This window comes from Anopheles funestus, chromosome 3RL (genome assembly GCF_943734845.2).
Source record: "Anopheles funestus chromosome 3RL, idAnoFuneDA-416_04, whole genome shotgun sequence".
Classification (NCBI taxonomy): domain Eukaryota; kingdom Metazoa; phylum Arthropoda; class Insecta; order Diptera; family Culicidae; genus Anopheles; species Anopheles funestus.
Window position 1 is genome coordinate 43,493,384 of NC_064599.1, and position 18,442 is coordinate 43,511,825.

General features: G+C 38.3%; 1 protein-coding gene across 7 annotated transcripts in view; it reads right to left on the minus strand.

The window, feature by feature from the left end:
- Positions 1-18,442, minus strand: part of LOC125769222 (calcium-binding protein E63-1) — a 66,345-nt gene that overhangs the window by 13,295 nt on the left and 34,608 nt on the right. For all 7 annotated transcript variants that reach the window (XM_049437798.1, XM_049437801.1, XM_049437800.1 and 4 more), the window contains one exon: positions 9,919-10,062. In XM_049437798.1, the coding sequence (XP_049293755.1) occupies positions 9,919-10,062 (144 nt within the window). The remainder of the gene's footprint in view (positions 1-9,918; positions 10,063-18,442) is intronic.

Genomic DNA, 18,442 nt, shown 5'->3' on the forward strand with positions numbered 1-18,442 from the left:
TTCCCCTGCTACCGACACAAAAGGCAGCTTTAAAGCCACCAACTTTGTGGCAATGTTTTATCGATAACGGCACGATTCCACCCGGTACGGCTGGTTTCAACTTTGCCCGTAAGAACGGTAAACATCAAGACAAAGGAAAGCAAATGGATGCCGATAGGGCTAGATGTCTTAGTTGGCATTTCGTTCCATGTGGCCATTACGGTTCCGGAGCAGAAGGGTGATTGAGCAGCGAAGGAAAACTTTGAAAAACTTTCCCCTTTTCAGACGCGACATTGCAAACGGTAGCATAAAATAAAAACCATGCAAAGAAAAGCTAAAGGGACAACGGCAATCTCGAGAGACAGAGGGTTGGGATCGAAAACATTACTCAATCAATCGAGCAAAAGGTACGCATCTTCGTTGTTTGGGCAAAGGATCTAACTGTCGTTGATTTAATTCCTTGGATCAACAGTTGAATGTCTATTGGGCTGTTTGCAAGGTTTCAACGCATGGTTTGGGTTCAGTTAAAAAGTCCCTTTCAGTGTCCGAAAACAGTTGAGAAACCGAAAACAAACAGACCATAGCAAGTTTGGGCTTAGTTTCGGGACAAAATATGTTTAATGACTTCCTTCGCAAAAAAAACCCGCGGTGCCTATTAGTATCGATCCTTCGTTTCTTTTCGCTTCGAAGTTCAAAAGCTGTCATTAATATTAATTCCTTGCAATTTTGGGTGTATTTGTGCAAACAAATTTTGTTAAAGTAATTTGGTGTGTGTCTTTTTTAGTTCAATAATGTGGCGTAGGCGTAAATAACTAAGCATGGTTATAAAACATTAGAATATTGCACACTTTGCAAGTATTTATAACTAGGACCTTGATCATTATAAAACTTTTTTTTATAATGTTCTGTATATTAAAAGTCATGTAAACTATAATGCTTTAAGGCGGTCCCATTTAATTTGATTTTTTTATTCGCGGAGAAAGGCTTGGGCGTATTGATTAATTTTTGAATAATATTTATGATTTGATATTTGAATTTGATTAACAAATAAATAAATTCGTGCCTTAAATGAAATTAACGGCACAATATTTGAATAATATTTATGATTTGATATTTGAATTTGATTAACAAATAAATAAATTCGTGCCTTAAATGAAATTAACAGCACGGTTCACATATATAATTTACAATTATTTTCAAATAGTCCAAGGTATTAAACAAATATTATTATTAAAGTTATCAGTTAGCAATTATACGTTAGCAAAGCAATTATTAAAGTTAAATATTTTTCGTTCAATGTTTAAATGCATATAACTTCAATTCGCTCGATTCAATTCGAAATATTCGCTCTCAATTGTTTTTGTTCCATTGATTAACTACATTTATACATTTTCACATACATTAAATATCTGCTCGATGTATGTTTTCATTTTCAACAACATTAACCTCATAGATGTTTCTATAAAAATAAATCTTAATACAAAAAAGATCCTTTGAGGCTTTAAAATTTAAACAACCAGTCTTCAAACACAGACACACAGAAACACTCTACCTTTAATGATGCTAAAACAATCAGGAAAAGAAGGATGTTCTGCGAATCAAACTCAATCGTTCGAAGGAAATCCCACAACAATTTTTATTACGTGTGCAATATTATGGTTCAAGCGATGAGAATGAAGTAGAGATTTTGGCAAGCTTTCCAAAACAAAGGGCAACAACATTTTCTTTCATTTTATTTTGCCTTGGAGGATGAGAGTTTTGGGAACGATTCGGTTGGATTGTATTTCCTGCCGGAATCGAAATCAATCGATCGTTCTGCAATACCGGACAGAAGGATTCGATAGCGGAAATTCTATCGCTGTTGTTGAAATGCCGGCTTTTACCTGCACCATGTGTACGCATGGTAGACAAATCTGTGCCACAGACGGAGACGACGGTGGGAGTAATGGTAGCTCATGTGTTTCCAAAAAAGAACGACCAAATCGAATGGATTACATCTAGCTGATTGCATTTGCTGTTTCGTTGTTTCGTGATTGAAAACAAACCATCAAAAAGGGAGCGCTCTTAGACTTTTCTATTCGCTGAGACTTTTCCTACGGTAATCAGTGTGCTAAGTGTGGTAGTGAAAGTTATTGGAGGTTCAACAATTAATACAGCCTCACCGGTTCCCATTGGTATACGAATGAATAGGCGTTAACATTTGGCAATTAGTGTCAATTGATTTCGATGTAACATGTTAGCAATCAGGGGAGTTGTGCGTGTGTGTATGTATTTTTTTGTTCATTGATTTCCAATTAATTTGGCCCATGTTAGGTGATGATGAGGTGATAGACGGAACAAAGTCCAATTGGTAGGCAGAGGGCTCATTAGTTAGCAAAGCTCGTTAGTATTATACAAGCCTCTCGGGTTGTTATTGTGTTTGATCGAACGGACGCGCTACAAAATGAAGGCCAAACAAGAAGCAATCAGGTACCTGATGTTTATCACTCAAATTGGTGGATTATGTTGTTTTAGATTTAAAGGCTGTCAATACCACTTTGGGATGAAATTATAAATTAAGCACTTAGTTGATGATCAATATCAGGCAATTAGAAAAAATGCATCTTTGTAATGTTTAGCTCGAATTTGTGATGTTACTGATGGAAAATTGTATAAAAAGCAGTTACAATTAAATCTGCTTATTAATTTTATCTCTAAATGAAGAGATTAATGTTCATAAAAATCTGTCAATATAAATCCAATGTTGTTCAATATCGCTTAGATCAATTCACTATTAGGTATTTTAGGTATTTTTTCGCTTTATGCTAAGCTTTATCCATCATAGTTTGAGCACGTGCTTGTTTGTTCGTTACAAAAGATAATGTAGCCTCTCTCTAGAAAAAAAAACTTTTCTATTTGATTTATCACACCATGTTACGCTGTCAACGGGCTACAAAGTTTTAACGAATTCATGGTACGCTTGGGAAAATCTTGTACCGGAGTTTACTTTTTCCTCACATACACGCAGGTTCATCTGGTAGCGTCTACTCCGGCACCATGTTTGCCGAGGTAGACGAGGTTCAATGGAGCTGTCGATCCTCTGTAGTGCGTGTAGTTGTTTATACTGCTAGCCTGTTTTTATTGTTTCTTTTACACAACATACTCATGTTATTTTTTTTAAATCGCTTTTGTTGTAGCGAACGCTTCTATTCGTGAGTTGCAGCCATTGGGTTCATCATTTTTCAGTCATTACTATGAATGCAATCGTGCTATACGTGGGGCTATAGCTTCGAAGCATGAATAGAACAACAACAAAAAAACACAGAAAAAAGAATGACTGGGCGTTTTGGAGTGAAAAGCTAACATGTTGAACATAGCAACGGGTATCGATCGAAGCTTTACGGCGCGTGTGGCGCAATAAATCTTTGATGTTAAATTTATGATTGTTTTCCTTTCGCTATACTGCGCTTCGAGATGAATTGAAAATCCTTCACTATTGGGCCAAGCGTCGAAGCAGATGATGGGTATGAGGTATCACGACGGTGAGGAAAAATACACAAAAGACCGTTCCATTCGGGAGAAAATTGGCTCATGATGTGTATGGCAATCGTAGATGAATGAACCACCACCATTCACATGAAAGCGCCACCACAGCAATATCGCAAAAGCCATCCTCCGAGAAGAAAAACTGTGCATAAATAACTGAACGCTAAGACTCCGGCCAAATGCGTGTTGCATGCAGGAACAGGGTGAATTCTCCCACAATCGATTAGTTTGGTGTGGGTGTGTGTGTGTGGTTTTGGATGCTTGGTGGCCGTTTGCGGGAACCTTGGAGCCTTTCATTTTCGATCACAGCCGGATATAAATTCAAATTAAATTGCAATTCTCGGGCAAACGAGCGATTAACTGGGCGAATAAGTGGTTGTTTTTTGGAATAATTTATCGTCACCGATAGCAATCAAGCGTATGTTTCAATTGCGTGGAACCAGGTAGTTGAAGTGTGTTCCTTACTGTGTACAAAGAAAAAAATGGCAAATTGACTTTTTTCTATGAAAGAGTAAATATTTCGGCAGTTTTGTGTGTTGTTAATATGGAAAATGGAAAGGACCGTAGAGAAGCTAGATTAACGCACGATCCGCTTATCTTTACCATTTACATGAATTGGAGCATAAAATGATTGATGATTCCTACCATTGCTCCGTGTATTTCTATAAAAACGACGAAAACATAAACCAATCTGATTTAAAGTATGATTTTGCTTCCAAGCCATCAGAAGTGTTTTCATTTTTCCTTCGGATAAAATACATCTTTGGTAGCTACATTCTAACCAAAAACAAAAAACGGCTGACTTGAACGTCTACTTAATGTGAAGCTATATTTGCAAATACAAATGCGTTGGTTTATGGTTGTTCCAATTGCCAAATCATTCAGCACATTCGACCTTTATTTCTCTTTGCCGTTCATTTTCCCGATTTGCGGCAAGTCCGATCCTTGTACCGTTCACCGACAACATGAAAGGTTGTCGTCCGGGACACATTCCAGGATTGTGGACATCGGCTTGCAAAAGTATGCTTAGTAATCACATTTCTCCATCAAGCAGAATCGTTTACGGTCATCTGGTCGCAATCGTCCGAAAAGGATTTTCACGTACGACTTACAGATATAAACATTTCGATGGGTAGCAACCAAAAACACGAACACACACATGGGGTGTCTACATTCTGCTGATGAAACAGACCATTTGATGGGGCCTATTTATTTGATGGCGCATCATCCCGTAGGATGATAAGATTTTGATGTGCGTCTTGGTGAGTTGGCTCCCGTGGTGGAAGTAGACAGACAATAAAAGTATGGCAAGCGTCAACTGTAACCAATATTTTACTTTCACAACAAGAGAGAGAGAGAGAAAGCAGTCACAAACGAAGGGACCACATTAGATGGGCGAGATGATTCTGTGGTATGGTTCTGTGTTGTTGACCTGCTTTCCTCGATCACGTTTCCTAATCGAGTAAAGAATTGGCATGTGACCCTTTTGGGCGCTGGTTTCGATTTCACCGGGCAAAATGATGCTCGTGTTCAGAGAATATCATTCATTTTGTTCATGATGTCTCTGGAGACTCTTTTGCTACAAGTGTTTCGAATTGAAAATATCTGTATGAAAGTGGTAGTTGTGTCGGGTTAACATACGAACAGCGCTTAAGTTGCTATAGCAATGGAGACGCCTGGTTGTTTGTAAACATTTCACCGAAATAGCATCTCCAGAAATCTGTTTGTACTTTGATGAGAAAGGTTTCACATGTTTTTCATTTATTATAAGCATTTAACTATTTTTACTATTGAAAAGGTTTAATACTATCACAAAGTGTATAATGTTCCGAATAAATAGTGCGCTTTCTACTGTGACGAGAAAAATGGTTACAAAAATATTTCTCTATTTTACATCCTCAAACTTTTAGGCACTTTATTTGCTGTAGCCAACGGTTAAATGTAAATATATGGAATATCTCGTTATACTTATACCATTGGCACGGTAATGGAATATATGGTACGAAGCCTAACTTCGAAGAATTTCCATCAATCTACACTGCATGACACCGACAACGGCAAAAAATGCTTTGAATATTTCTCCACTACTCCACACTCTGCCCATTTCGTCGGAATGAAGCCGATCCATGGAAACAGCTTACACTAATGTATTCATTCTACGGTATGTGAGGGCTTGATAACTTCAACCATGGGTGCCATTAAGAAGGATGAGCCATCCTGTGCAAATATTTACCCGTGAAGAAGAAAATTGCAACCTGCGGTAAAATACCTTCCACTGGCAAGAATTTCCATCGCTTCTAAATCTCGCTTCTCAAATCAATTTTGCCCGCCCCATCTACCACTCTCTTCTCGAAACGCTTGGTTTTGCGAACATCTTCATGGCTGAGGATTGCGCTGCAAGCTTCCAGGGATTTGGAAAACAACTGTGCGCCGCCGTTGCGTGAATCCCGGGGACGACGCATCTTTCCAATCACGTACAGAGCCACGTAGCACGCCAATAAATGCAATATTTTACGAGCGTATTTACCGTGACAGGGATTGGTACTGCTCGCAAACGAATACGATAGCGGTTGGGTGAATCGGACAAACCAGCTCGATTGCCATCACGGATGCTTCGCTGTTATGTTTTGCCTCCTTACACAGCAGTGTACGCGAAAGTGTGATGGCCTTCGCAGGGACTAAAACCAGGGTCATTCGATCTCATTTATCATGCTTTGCGAGTAAATGTCGTCCCGGCGGGAGGTGCGCAGTTAAGAGAACATGACATTTTTTTTTCTTCTTCCGTTTTGCTCACCTCCTTCCCGTGGTGCAAATATATCCGGTTCTATCGGGCGTATTAAGACGATTGGATTTTGATGATTAGACCCGAGCAGGAAACGACTACTGTTTGTGTTAAGGTAAGAGCGTATCAAAAGTTCATAGTGCGCCGATTCAGCACATTTATGGTAAGGTGAGATATGTTTTTTTTTGGAACGTTACCTCATCACAAGACGAGTACGTTCAAAGTATCGTTTTGGGTAGTTTTTATCGTTTCTTATCTTTCCTTGATGAATGCACTACATGGAACGAGAAGGCAAATATCTGGGTGTGTTGGCTTACGTATCGATCGATGGTGGGTGTCTGCTGACCTTCGACGACGATGAATTCCACGTATAAAAGAAACAGACGTCGTCTACAGAACAAGCAAGGTGTGATGCGCTTGTGTTTTATCTTTATGAGGACGACAGACCTTGAGTTTGGCTCAAAGAACGTAGGTAACAAACTTGTGTTAAGAAGCTTACGGATTTGATATTCCTGCTTAAGTAAAAATATATTAGGCAGATTGATCTATCAGACCTATTTTCGAGAGTATTTAAAGGTTAATGGTAAATGTACATGAAATTCATAACTATAAGAATTGCCTTATGGAAAAAATCCATAAGAATTGTAATACTTGAATGTTTGTGTTTATTTGTTAGAGTTCACACGAAGCTCAAACTGCTTTATCTTAAAGAGATGCCAAACATAGTTAAAAAAATGTTCTAAATTCCTTCCACATTATGATGAGGTTATTCCATCATTACAGAAAGACGAGTTCTTGTGGTGAAGGTATGTTTAGTTTTAAGATGTATTTAAGAAAATTCAAAATTCCCGATTAAATAAACTAAATGTTTATTTATTGATTTATTTATTTTCCATTATGATTTTCTGAGTTTTGTTATTTGCAAGTTACTATAAAAATAAAGAAATAGAAATTCAAAGTTCTAGCGGACAATGTTCCAATGGTGATCTCAATATAGTATGATTTGTTAACTTTGAACTTAACTGAAAACTATAACGCTATGTTTAACGCTGCATCTGCACTATGGACGACAACCAATAAAGAGTATGAACAAAGTAATATTAAAAATGTTACATTATAATTTAAAACAATGATATTGATAATTAATACTGAAATATCAAGATCGACATTATAGGATTTAATTGAGCTGCAAAAATTGGCTACAAGTACATCCTCTAAAGACATCCTAAGGACACTTCAAAGTAGTCACACAAGAATTAAGCGATTTAATTAAGTATTTATTTAATTTTTAGTACTCGAGAAAATACATTTAATGAAATGCCATTTTTCCTCTTAAATGTTTTGCATGTTGTATTATGTTAATTGAATAATTTATATTAATTTTCTTTTATCGAAAAATATCAAAGCTGTTTGTTTAGCTCGTTATTGATTTCAAAAACAATAATTGGTTAACTACTTTAAATGTATGCAGCATATCTCATTGTACATTGTGCATTAGCTCCTCATGCTCTTCCTTTATAATCCTTGTAAATGGACATGCTTTCACAGAGTAAAATGGGGTTTAGTTTAAGTCATAATCCCACGGTTGAATGTAACAATGCCACGATGGAATGATGGTAGCACAAATACTGCACATCTCTTGCATAAAAGCTTTTGCACTGTCCTCGAACTTTTAGCTCGAACTTCCCGTTGGACGCTAGTTAGAGTAACTGGATGAATCCAAGGGCATAACAACCTTTTCTAAAGCTCTTATGATCGTCATTTTTCTATTTCAGCTACCATTGTTTGCTGGATAAAAACCGAAAAGAATGCTCCAGAATGAAAAACAAAGATGATTCTACAATTCAGTGTAGTTAAGAGACAGTATCTCTATGGAAAAAATCAATCTTATACGCTCCAGATTTCCTCGAATATACAATTGAAATCCACCACCTCAAGCGGTTAGATCACGTGCAGGAAACGGTTGCTCTGGTTGCCTTTGGGTCAACATTGAAATAATAATATCTTTTATGAGAAATAGCGTAGCAACTGCTCCATGATTATATGAAAAGTCTTAAAGAAAACTAGCTTCTGAAATTGATCTATTGATTTTAAACGACCAGTTGCCCACGTCTTGCTTGGATAAAAATTCTTTGAAAAGTGCTTCGAAAATTACGTTTTCTGCGTAACAAGTGCACTTTTTTCTACTCAAAATATACTACCAAACCGCTTTGACATTCCCGGAGAAGCATTTATGCGATTGGCAGCAACTAATGGAAACTCACCGACATGGAAGGGCGCCAACCATCCATTCACGGTGCACGTTTTTGGCAGTGAAAACGATTGCCGCTCATGGCTGATGATTATGCACCGCGACGGTGTTGACTGTCTGCCAAAGGGTGCAACCGAAGGCATCCATTTTTTGGAGATCGAAAAACTCCCACCACGCGTTAGGCCAAATCCTCAAGGTGACTCGGTTACACACATTTCGGTGTACCTGCATGGTAAACATTCGAGAGAAGTGAACTAACCAGGTCGGGTATTGGGATTGAATGATATACATCGACCTGCGACAAACTCCAGCGAATTATGAGTGGGTTGTGTTTTCGAAAGGAGTGATCAGCAGGCAAAGTTAATACCGATGCTGAGGAAAGCAAACAGAGTTCTATCTGAGACGAGTAACTTCTTACTCTTCAATCCATCCACAACGATTGATAGGAAAACATTATCGAAGTACCAAAGTATAGGTTCATGTTCTGGAGCAGTTGTCCTTGAACGGTAAATTCCGTCAGATGGAAAATTCTCATTTTCTTCAGCACCGACAGCCCAGTGAACCATACTTTCTCGTTCGCTCGTTCCATTTCGTGTGATCCGATAAACTACCTCTAAAGCCCTGAGAATGCTAGAGCGTCCTGCACGTGACCTGCAGCTGGCACTCTATTGTACCCAACTGTGTTCAGTTCGCTTTCCGTTTCCGCTCGGATAGCATTTACTTGGTGTGTATGTGTGTTGGTCTGTGTGAAAAAGTTTGTATTTGTCCGATTTTGCTTCGATAAGGGATGCCGAAATAGTCTTTCGCTCGATTACGCCGAGAAATTATGTTCCAAAGAATGGTTCAACGATGTAGCTCCGTCTGCAAGGAAAGCTTAAAATCTTATTGTTCTGCTGGTTTAGTTTAGTGTTTTACGGGTAGACCAAGGTGTGGAAGGACGGCCAAGGATCTGATTCGGCTGCATATCTGTCTCTTTCATTATTGAAAAGTGAGTGTATTTCGACTCAGTTGGGGCTGATAAAGAATATTTAAATGACTGGGAGCTTTTTAAAATCATTTACATAATGGGTGCTCAAATCCAGCAGCTATTTGAATGACTCACGCTTTGCGTTTATTGTGATGATATTGAAGTTTATGTGTTTAAAACATTCTCTTTATTATGAATTAAGTTGAAGGTTTTCTGAGAGTAGTAAAATCTTCTTAAAACATTTCTAAAAACCCTTAACAAAAGTGAGTTAAGTGTAAGTTTATTTACACAGAATGAAATAAGTAATATATAAAGTAGTTTAGTTTTCATTTAAATTCCTCCAAATTTTTATGCTATCTATATTTTCTTGCAATTATAGCGAAAGCAAATAAAGAAACCCCCTTTAAAGCATACCTGTCCGACTGGCTTCCCGCAGCAGATCGTCGATCAGTTCGTCCCGCACGTGTATGCCGAGGTTTCGCAGCATGAACTGCAGCTCTTCTGGTGTCACGTGCCCATCCTGGTCACGGTCGAGCAGGTCAAATGCTGTTCGCAGATCTGCAAAAGCGAATAACGAATGAAGTAAGGTAAGATTATAACGAACAGCAAGAAAAATCTAATGCCGGCAGATGTCATCAACAGAGGTTTGGTTAGCAATGTTTCTTCTTTTTTTTGTGCCATTTCCGTTGTCGTGTATAAAATTGTGTTCGAGTTTTCAGAGCTCTAATGCTTGTGCCAAATGGGTTTACCATTAGCAAACATATTGCTTCAAAGGCGATACCGGTCGGCATTCGTTGCGGAATGTGCTTTCGGTGCTAGCCTGCACGATTGTGTGAGTGAAAATGCAACGGTCCGACCGATCCGAAAGGTGGTTGTTGAATGTTGAAGGAAGTGTCGATTAAATTAAAGATTCATCGAACGGATAAGGTACGCACAGTGGAAGGCGTAGCATGGCAAGCAGTTCAGTTTGTTTGTCGAGTTATCGAGTCACAAAACGAAGGAACAGACTAGACTGTGGTTGAAAGTTTGGGCTCGTAGCATCGCGTTTGCATTTGCGAACGTTGGTGAATTCTAAAATGGGTGGATTTCTTAATCCATGGCAAGTGTGTACGCCTGGCAGTGACTAGGGATTTCATTACTCCAACTTTTTCGAGATCCAACTTTTTCGTCTCGATGTTCGATAGTCAGCGAGCATTATGCGCTCCCTTTACACAGGCAAATACAACACGTCTTAACTCGGTTGTAGGAAAAGTGATTCCGTGTAAGAAGCTTTCTACTGATACTCGCTTGCATTAGCATAAGAATGGTGTTGAGAAGTTTTTTTAGCGCCATTATTTGAGTCGTTTCTTGAGGGAAAATACGTAAAACTTTCATTGGCCCATCTATGTTTTCATTTCTTCGATTCTTCGAAAAACTCCCAGGGTAGATAGACGTGTTGTAAACGTTGTGTTATAAATTGATTTTGTTTTGTCATAAAAAACTATTTTTTATAATTAAATTTGATATGGTTTAACTTATAAAAATATGAATCACAAAAGTGTCTATCATCAGATAAGGAACCGAAATTTCTGTTTATTATGTATATATTTAATAGCATTGTTTTTTATTCATTTCAAGTAAAATTGTCAATCAATTCTATACATTTTAAAGATTTTTTTAATGAAAGATTCACTTTAATTGGTAGCCATTAATCATAAACCATTAATAATAAATATTGTAGCTTTAGCCATTAATAATAAACCAGTTTAGTTAAATCCACGAGCCACAGATTCGCCTTTAATTTTTTATGGTTGAATATTTCTGAAGAAGACTGATCTTTAGTAGATTGTATTTGTATGAATTTATAATTTGCATATCAGGTAAACAAAAACATGTTGTCCGTAAGTCTGTGTCGTGTTATCTTTGGCTTATTATTGATTTGATTTTTGTATCACGAGTGCGCCATAAGAAAATTTAATTTAACATTTATGTATCAAATTTGCGAAATGTCGAAATGAACGAAGAATTTTAAGCATAAAATGTTCTTTGTTCCATCCCTAATATGAATTATAAGCGTATATTATATTAATATTAATGTTATATAAAAATTAATTATTGTCTAATTAAAATTAAATTCGAGTTTCATGCAATTCTGTGAAATGCACGGAATGCATTGTACTTGTTCATATTAATAAAATGTAAACATGTCGAGCTGGTTTAGGTTGTTAAAATGATTTTTTCTTATTTTACAAATTTAATTTAATTCGCTAATTTAAGGGACAGTCGATTTTCCTCAATTTTATTACAAATACGGAAAACAAACATGTGCACAATGTTTTGCAACGCACTGTTTGGGATTTGGGTAAAAGGAATCAAAGGACGGTTTATAGAACCCGAGGGAATGTTTAAAGATCGCTTAGAGCTTTTGCCATTTACATAAGCCCTTTTCGAGCATAAACGCGAACGACCGATAACCGATAGCATCACACAGCTACGCGAAACGAGGCTAGGCACCGACCCTAAAATTCAAAGTTTTGCTACGTTCTTGCGTTTTTTCGCCTTTTTTGCAAGTTATGCCCAAAAATCCCTTTGCCATTTTACTTATTGTTTTGGCTCGCAAGTAGAGTGAAATGGTGCTCCCTGTACACTTCCCTGTACCTACACACGCACGCTGGATAAGTTTGTTAACTCGACGTCTCTAGTCGAATCGTGGGACGGGCATGGCCAAATCCAAAGAACGCTCCATTGATTAATTGCTGGCAATTAGTGCACTTCGGGACAATAAACAAACATTTTGCCCAACAGCACAGTTGGTAAACCGATCGTGCAATGAAGCATCGAACAAATCGCATTTGGTTCAGTTTGTTTGTGGCCTTGCTAAACGTGGGTGTAATTGTTTTTTTTTTATCTTTTCTACTCTCGTTCGCTCTCTAATCAACCCACAGCAGCTACTGTTTGCCACGGTAGTGAACTAATATAAACAAGTCGTTTCTTCAAAGTCACAATGATTAATACCGTAACTTTCGCTGTAAAGCAAAAGCAGCAAGAAAATATGAGACCGGAACGGTTTGTTGCATTTACCATTTCAAAAAAGATTTCGTTTTGTCGTTTTTTGTTTTGCTCTGAAGTATTCTATGGTAGGTAGTAAATATTGAAACATTTGTACACGATTCTTTATTCCTCCAATGATTAAAGACACCGCCTCGACCATCGTATTCTGAAAGTTGATGATGAATGTATCGTGTTCATGCAGCTGCATCACCACAAGGTCAGGGTAGATCTTTATTTTTAGTGCACCGTACATCTTGTGAAATGCGGCTCGATGGCAATGGCCTGTGGAGACCGGTGCTTGGATTGCTGGAGGTTTATTGAATTTCCTACGTTCTGGTGAGATGAAAATTAAATCAATCAATCACGAAACAGGCTGCGGCTGCAAACCGGTGGTGAGGTAGAGACAACTGCCGGCATCGATCTGATCCGGTGTGCCATCCGGTGTGTCGACAGACATTAGTCGTAGAAAGCTATCGGTGCAGAACGATGCCAGTGTGACATGCAATGACAATGAACGTAATCGAATAAAAACATTCAAGAGATATGTTAATCAAAACTCGGTTTTAATCAACTCCAATCAATCAATCGTCGCGTGACGAGTAACAACGGATGCAGTTATATTTGCAAATGGATGCGAAAAAAGCACAAATAAATTTTATGTTTGGTTGTTTTTCTCGAATAGCATTATTAATCTACTTTCCAGATCATTCTGAAGAGCGTAAGTAAACTACAAAGATTTGCACACCATATTAAACAATATTCATACAACATTTAAGTTTAAATTTTTGTTTATTTCATGTGCTGACATATTCTTATTTTTCGAAAATATTTTATGCTATAGAATTAAATATAAAATATCATTCTAAATATTCATTTGTTTTAAATTATAGCTGAAAATTGCCAGTGCAGTGTTGTACGTTGCTAATTCGCACCAGATCAGTACTCTAACAAAAGTTTTCCAAGTTCGTGTGGTAAAGCTCCACGTCACGTGCCCAAACAAGATGGCACTTAGGTACTTATCCATCACCGACAGCCGGAAGTAACAGGGGATGCACCTCTTTCAACTTTTCCGATTCAACTTTTTCCATCACCCAGAAGGCCAGGGTGCTTCATCCAATAATTATGTCTCAACGTGCTTTGACAGGTTAGGACACAGGAATGTGTGTTAAACGTACCGCAGCACTACCCAGAAGGGGAAGGATACGGATGAAAAACTGTCTTATAAGCTTACGGATCGGTTAGCACGGATGGGATAAAAGAAAGTTGCCTCGAAAGTGGCGTAAGCAACCAGCAACGGGAAGTAATAAAAAGTGCGTTAAAAAATAAACAGCTTTAGTGTAAAAAAAACAACAGCAAACCACAAACAAACACTGATGCATGGATGGTAAAGAAGGCTGACGATTTTGTCACGGTTTGGATCGGTGGAAAAAGTGATTTACAAAATCTCATTTAAAATTCTCATCAACTGTCAAAACGGCGGAAGCAACTCGTTTTCTCGCTGTTGCTCTGGTCACGTTAATCGGAGTAGGTTAGCTTCTCTGAGTTTTTACTTGGAAATTTTGGAAAGGATTTTTTTATTATGGTACTCCATGAAGTTGATAGTCGCTGGTAAATTTGAAAATGATTTTAATATCTAAATATTTTTTTTTGCAAAATTCCCTAATGTGGTTTGTTAATGCCCTTGGTGAGTTGGCGCGTGGGGAAAGAACATGCAATCAATATCCTTTGAGTGAGCTCTTTTGTAGAATTTCGTGCAGATTGAGATTATATATTAAAGTTTTCTTTGATTTAAACGCCTTTAGATGCTTCGTTTGGTCTTCTGCATCTCTACACCGTCTATACCATCCTTTTTTTGCAGAAAAAGTCACTATATTCAAAGTTCTTTCTGCGGGTGATTAAATTGGCAAATCATTTAGAGAAAATTGAATTCACCTTTTCAACAGAAATGTCCTTTCATTTGAATTTTCCAAGAACAGAGAGTTGATGTGGAAGTTTTGGAAGACAATTTCGGTTGTTGACATTTATCATTGGCCCCTTTTCTATTTGCGAGTTTGAGTCAATATTGAAACGGCTTTAATTCAAAACGTTTCCACAAGGCGAGGGAATTTCAATTGGACTGGGCTTAAATTAAATTTCCAACCCCTTTTGCCAGATCAACATTGGAAAATGGTTGCATTATTTTCATTTCGAAACCCTTCTCGCACACTTTTGCCAGGGACGTAGTTTCCGATGCCCTTGGATGCTTCCAAACAGGCGAGTACGACAATTGTCAACAGACCCTTTGGAGCGACGACACTCACCCAACTGGTTGGGAATGTCGCCAATTAGCACTGCGCATCCGTTCCTTCCGGGCCACGGGGCTGTGTGTTGAGATTGAAGTTGTAGCTCGGCAACTAGCACAGGTGCTTTGTTGTAGTACGTACCAAAAGTGCACCATGTGCAATTTTAATAATTAAATGCAAACAAAATGCTCCGAGTTGGTTGCCGCTCCATAGAGAGATTTCCGTGGAATTCATCAGCCTGAAGACAGAAACTAATGCATCTGCTCTGTTGTCTTTGCAAGGTTGTGCTAAATGCAAAGAATTGATATAAAGCTGCAGGGATAGTAGAAAGCAATCCGTTCGCCACAGCGTTTATAGTTTTTCTAAAATAATTTTGTGAAAGCTTCGACACAAGTTTTAGCAACAATAGGTTGTGGATTTATGCATTTACTGAAGGACTAAAAAAATTAAATTGAATCTTGTTTCTGTTGTGACTCTGAACTTAAATAATATTTAATCGAAAAAAAAACATTTCACTGGCATTTAACGGTTTAGTTTTCGGGAAAGATACAATAATTTTATGTTCGATTTGTCAGTATCATAAGTCAATACTTAATGAAATGATACCCACATTATTCAGGTTTAAAACGATGTTCCACTCTAATGCAATACGGAGAATAAGAAACTAAAACTGAAAAACATCTGTGAAATGGCTTCCAAAATAGAACTCGGATTTATATTTACTTCGTGTGTTATATGTTGTGTGTTGGTGTAGGTGGTGAAATATCTATTAGATTATGAAGCAAATTATTAACATATTTTTGAATCTCGAATGAAAATGTGTCTATAATGTGGTGTAGCATAGCAGATGAGAGTTGCAAATTGTAAACGTGATAATAATCGTGAGGATAGTTTAAATGTAATGAAAGACTTTAAACAGTTCACATGAAAATGTCTATCGATGTAATGCAATAACAGCACGTGACATCCGTTGTAAGATAATAAGAAGCAGATGGTTGCTTTTTCTAAATCGATCATAAAAATGATTAAAAAGATGCAGAATATAGCTTTGCTGAGAGATAACTGAGAGGTTATGCTGAGAGATCAATTCCAGTTTAATCAGATCAGTTTTTTAAAAACATATTCGCAATAAAAGGGAAATAATACTTTCAATTCGGTATGGTAGAAGTTTGTGAAAACTTTTATTTTTTATCAAATCTTAATGAAACAATTTCACTATTACATTTATTTTAACCATAAACCATTTCACACCATTAGCTTCGGTGAACAACAGTAACGGTTCGGTCGATCAATCGTCGGACCATTTCTTCAATTAAGTTGTCAAATTTAAAACGCTGGTCGCTTTCTGCTTTGATGGCCAGTTGTGGAATTCGCTAATAGGAAAAACAAACAGCAGTGAGCGTATGGCAACAACCTACAACAAATGAAGTATTTGATGGACGTTGTTTTTCGACACGCCCTACACAACATAAGAGTGAACATTTTCAACACTTGTCACCGAACGTTTCAGAACAAGGACACAAAAAAGCAATTGCAGGATCGTGTTCCTGCCATAGCTATATTTTTGGTTTAATTTTTGACAGCCAATAAATTGTTCTCACCCTATCGCTCCTGGTCGAGGATGAATTGGCGCGAACGCACACTCTGGTACCCCATTAAGATGTTGCGTAAGGAGACAGTGAAGCAGAGAAGACAACAATGAATATAAAACTAAAAGATAAAATTCCCTGGCCAACCAGCAAGCATGTGCACCGTTTGACCTTCGCACGAGACACTTGCTAGACGGCTGTCGCTGTTCTGCGGTCCAAGTGTGGGCAGAACAGCGTGAGAAATCACATCCATTAGTTACGGAAAAGAGTTTGTTTAGGTTCCGGCAATGTTCCGTGTGAAGTGTGATTAATAATCTGGCATGAATAAAGCAAGACAGATTTAACTTCTTTTACAGTTTGAGATGAAGAATGAAAGTATAGTTGTAGAACAGAGAGCTGATGCTTGTGACAAAACGGTCAACTAATAGTTAAATGACACCTTCCAGTGTATTTGATTTTAAGAATGTTTCATAACCGCTGTGATTTAAATGCCAAAATACGACTATGTCATACACGCCTCAATGTTGAAAACCAGTGGGAGCAAACACAGCCCCAAAAAGGTGAAACCACAAACCGAAAGCTTTGTCTTCATGTATTTCCCCCTCTACAATTGTGCTTCACGTATGCCGCTTGCATCATTGTAACAAAATGAAACAGATTTTTTTGCAAAAGCAAAATATTGCTCGCTGTCACACTGGAATGCTACGCGAGATACATCCATACCCAAAACCGATGGAAACACGTTTCTGTGAAAAAGCGCGAATGAGAATAAAAAAACCAACCATTCACCCGCAGCTCGGTCGCAAATTATAAATATATATTGCTTGGAGAGGAAACCACCACAGCATTCCGGGCCATTTTGCACAGTGGCAACTTTATTTGCGTGTTCTGTGTTTCGTTTTTTTCTCTGCATCTGCAAACTTGCGTCCATCTTCCACCTGCTCCATGTTTGAAATCATTTGGGGCTGGCCGGACGGAAGCGTTGGCAAGCGGGTGAAGATTCTTTTGGATTCCCAATGAGATATGCAACAGAGGAAAAAACGTGATTTGTGTTTTTTCTTGTATAATCTACCGTCCTCTTTCCGGTCATAGTCGTGATCACGCCTGGTTTATTCTTTATTTCAGCGTTAGGCAAATTAATCACCTTCGCAACGCGGGATGTACTACGGAAATGGTTTTTCATCTACAAACTCGTGCCAACTCCCACACACACACACCGACCCAAATCGCGCAGAAGGAAAAGATTGTCCTCGGGAAGTGTGTTGATCGCAGTATGAAACATTTCAAAACAACTACATACCTTCCAACGCAGGGGGAAAAATGGCACAAATGAAACAGTTATTCCGCAAACCATATCGGTCGGAAGTTTACTTTGGCGGTTCGGTATTTGGGTGGGCTGAGTTGAAAAATATTTAGCGGCACGGGATACTGGAGACCTTGCCGTGTCCTTCGAGCGGTGTTTGCTTCCATGTGTTTGGCCCTGCGGCCCACGGTTTCGAAACCCGGCACGAACAACATTTCCTGCCCGTGTTATTCGCAGAACATAATTTATAATCTCCAACTGTGCGGTGTTGTAGCATGTTCTCATTAAGAAAACGGGGCGACATTTTATCGCCATGGTCACCCACCCGCTCGCGTACGACGCGACTGGTGATTTGGGAATGGGAAGAAAATAAATTCCGTGTCTCAACACTGGATTAACGAAACACAAGTAAAAAGTAACACCTTGGCTGACCACAGGAGTGACCATCTGCGTCGGAGGATACTGGCGTCGGAGTTTGAATGTGGTTCTGTGACAAAGGCAAACAATGAAAAGAAGCCTCATTATAACACTACATAGAATAAAACCATTTTTGGGTTGCTAGTAATGGAACCAGTTGTCAGTGGTTAATTAAAACAATCGTGAACCTCTGTCCGCTTTCGAACTAATATCATCATCCTCACCTCACGCCACTCGTAAAACATATCAGTAACGATACAAATATGCAAAGCTGCCCCAGCTAGCTTTGAAGTGGATTGCAAATATAGGCGAGCTGA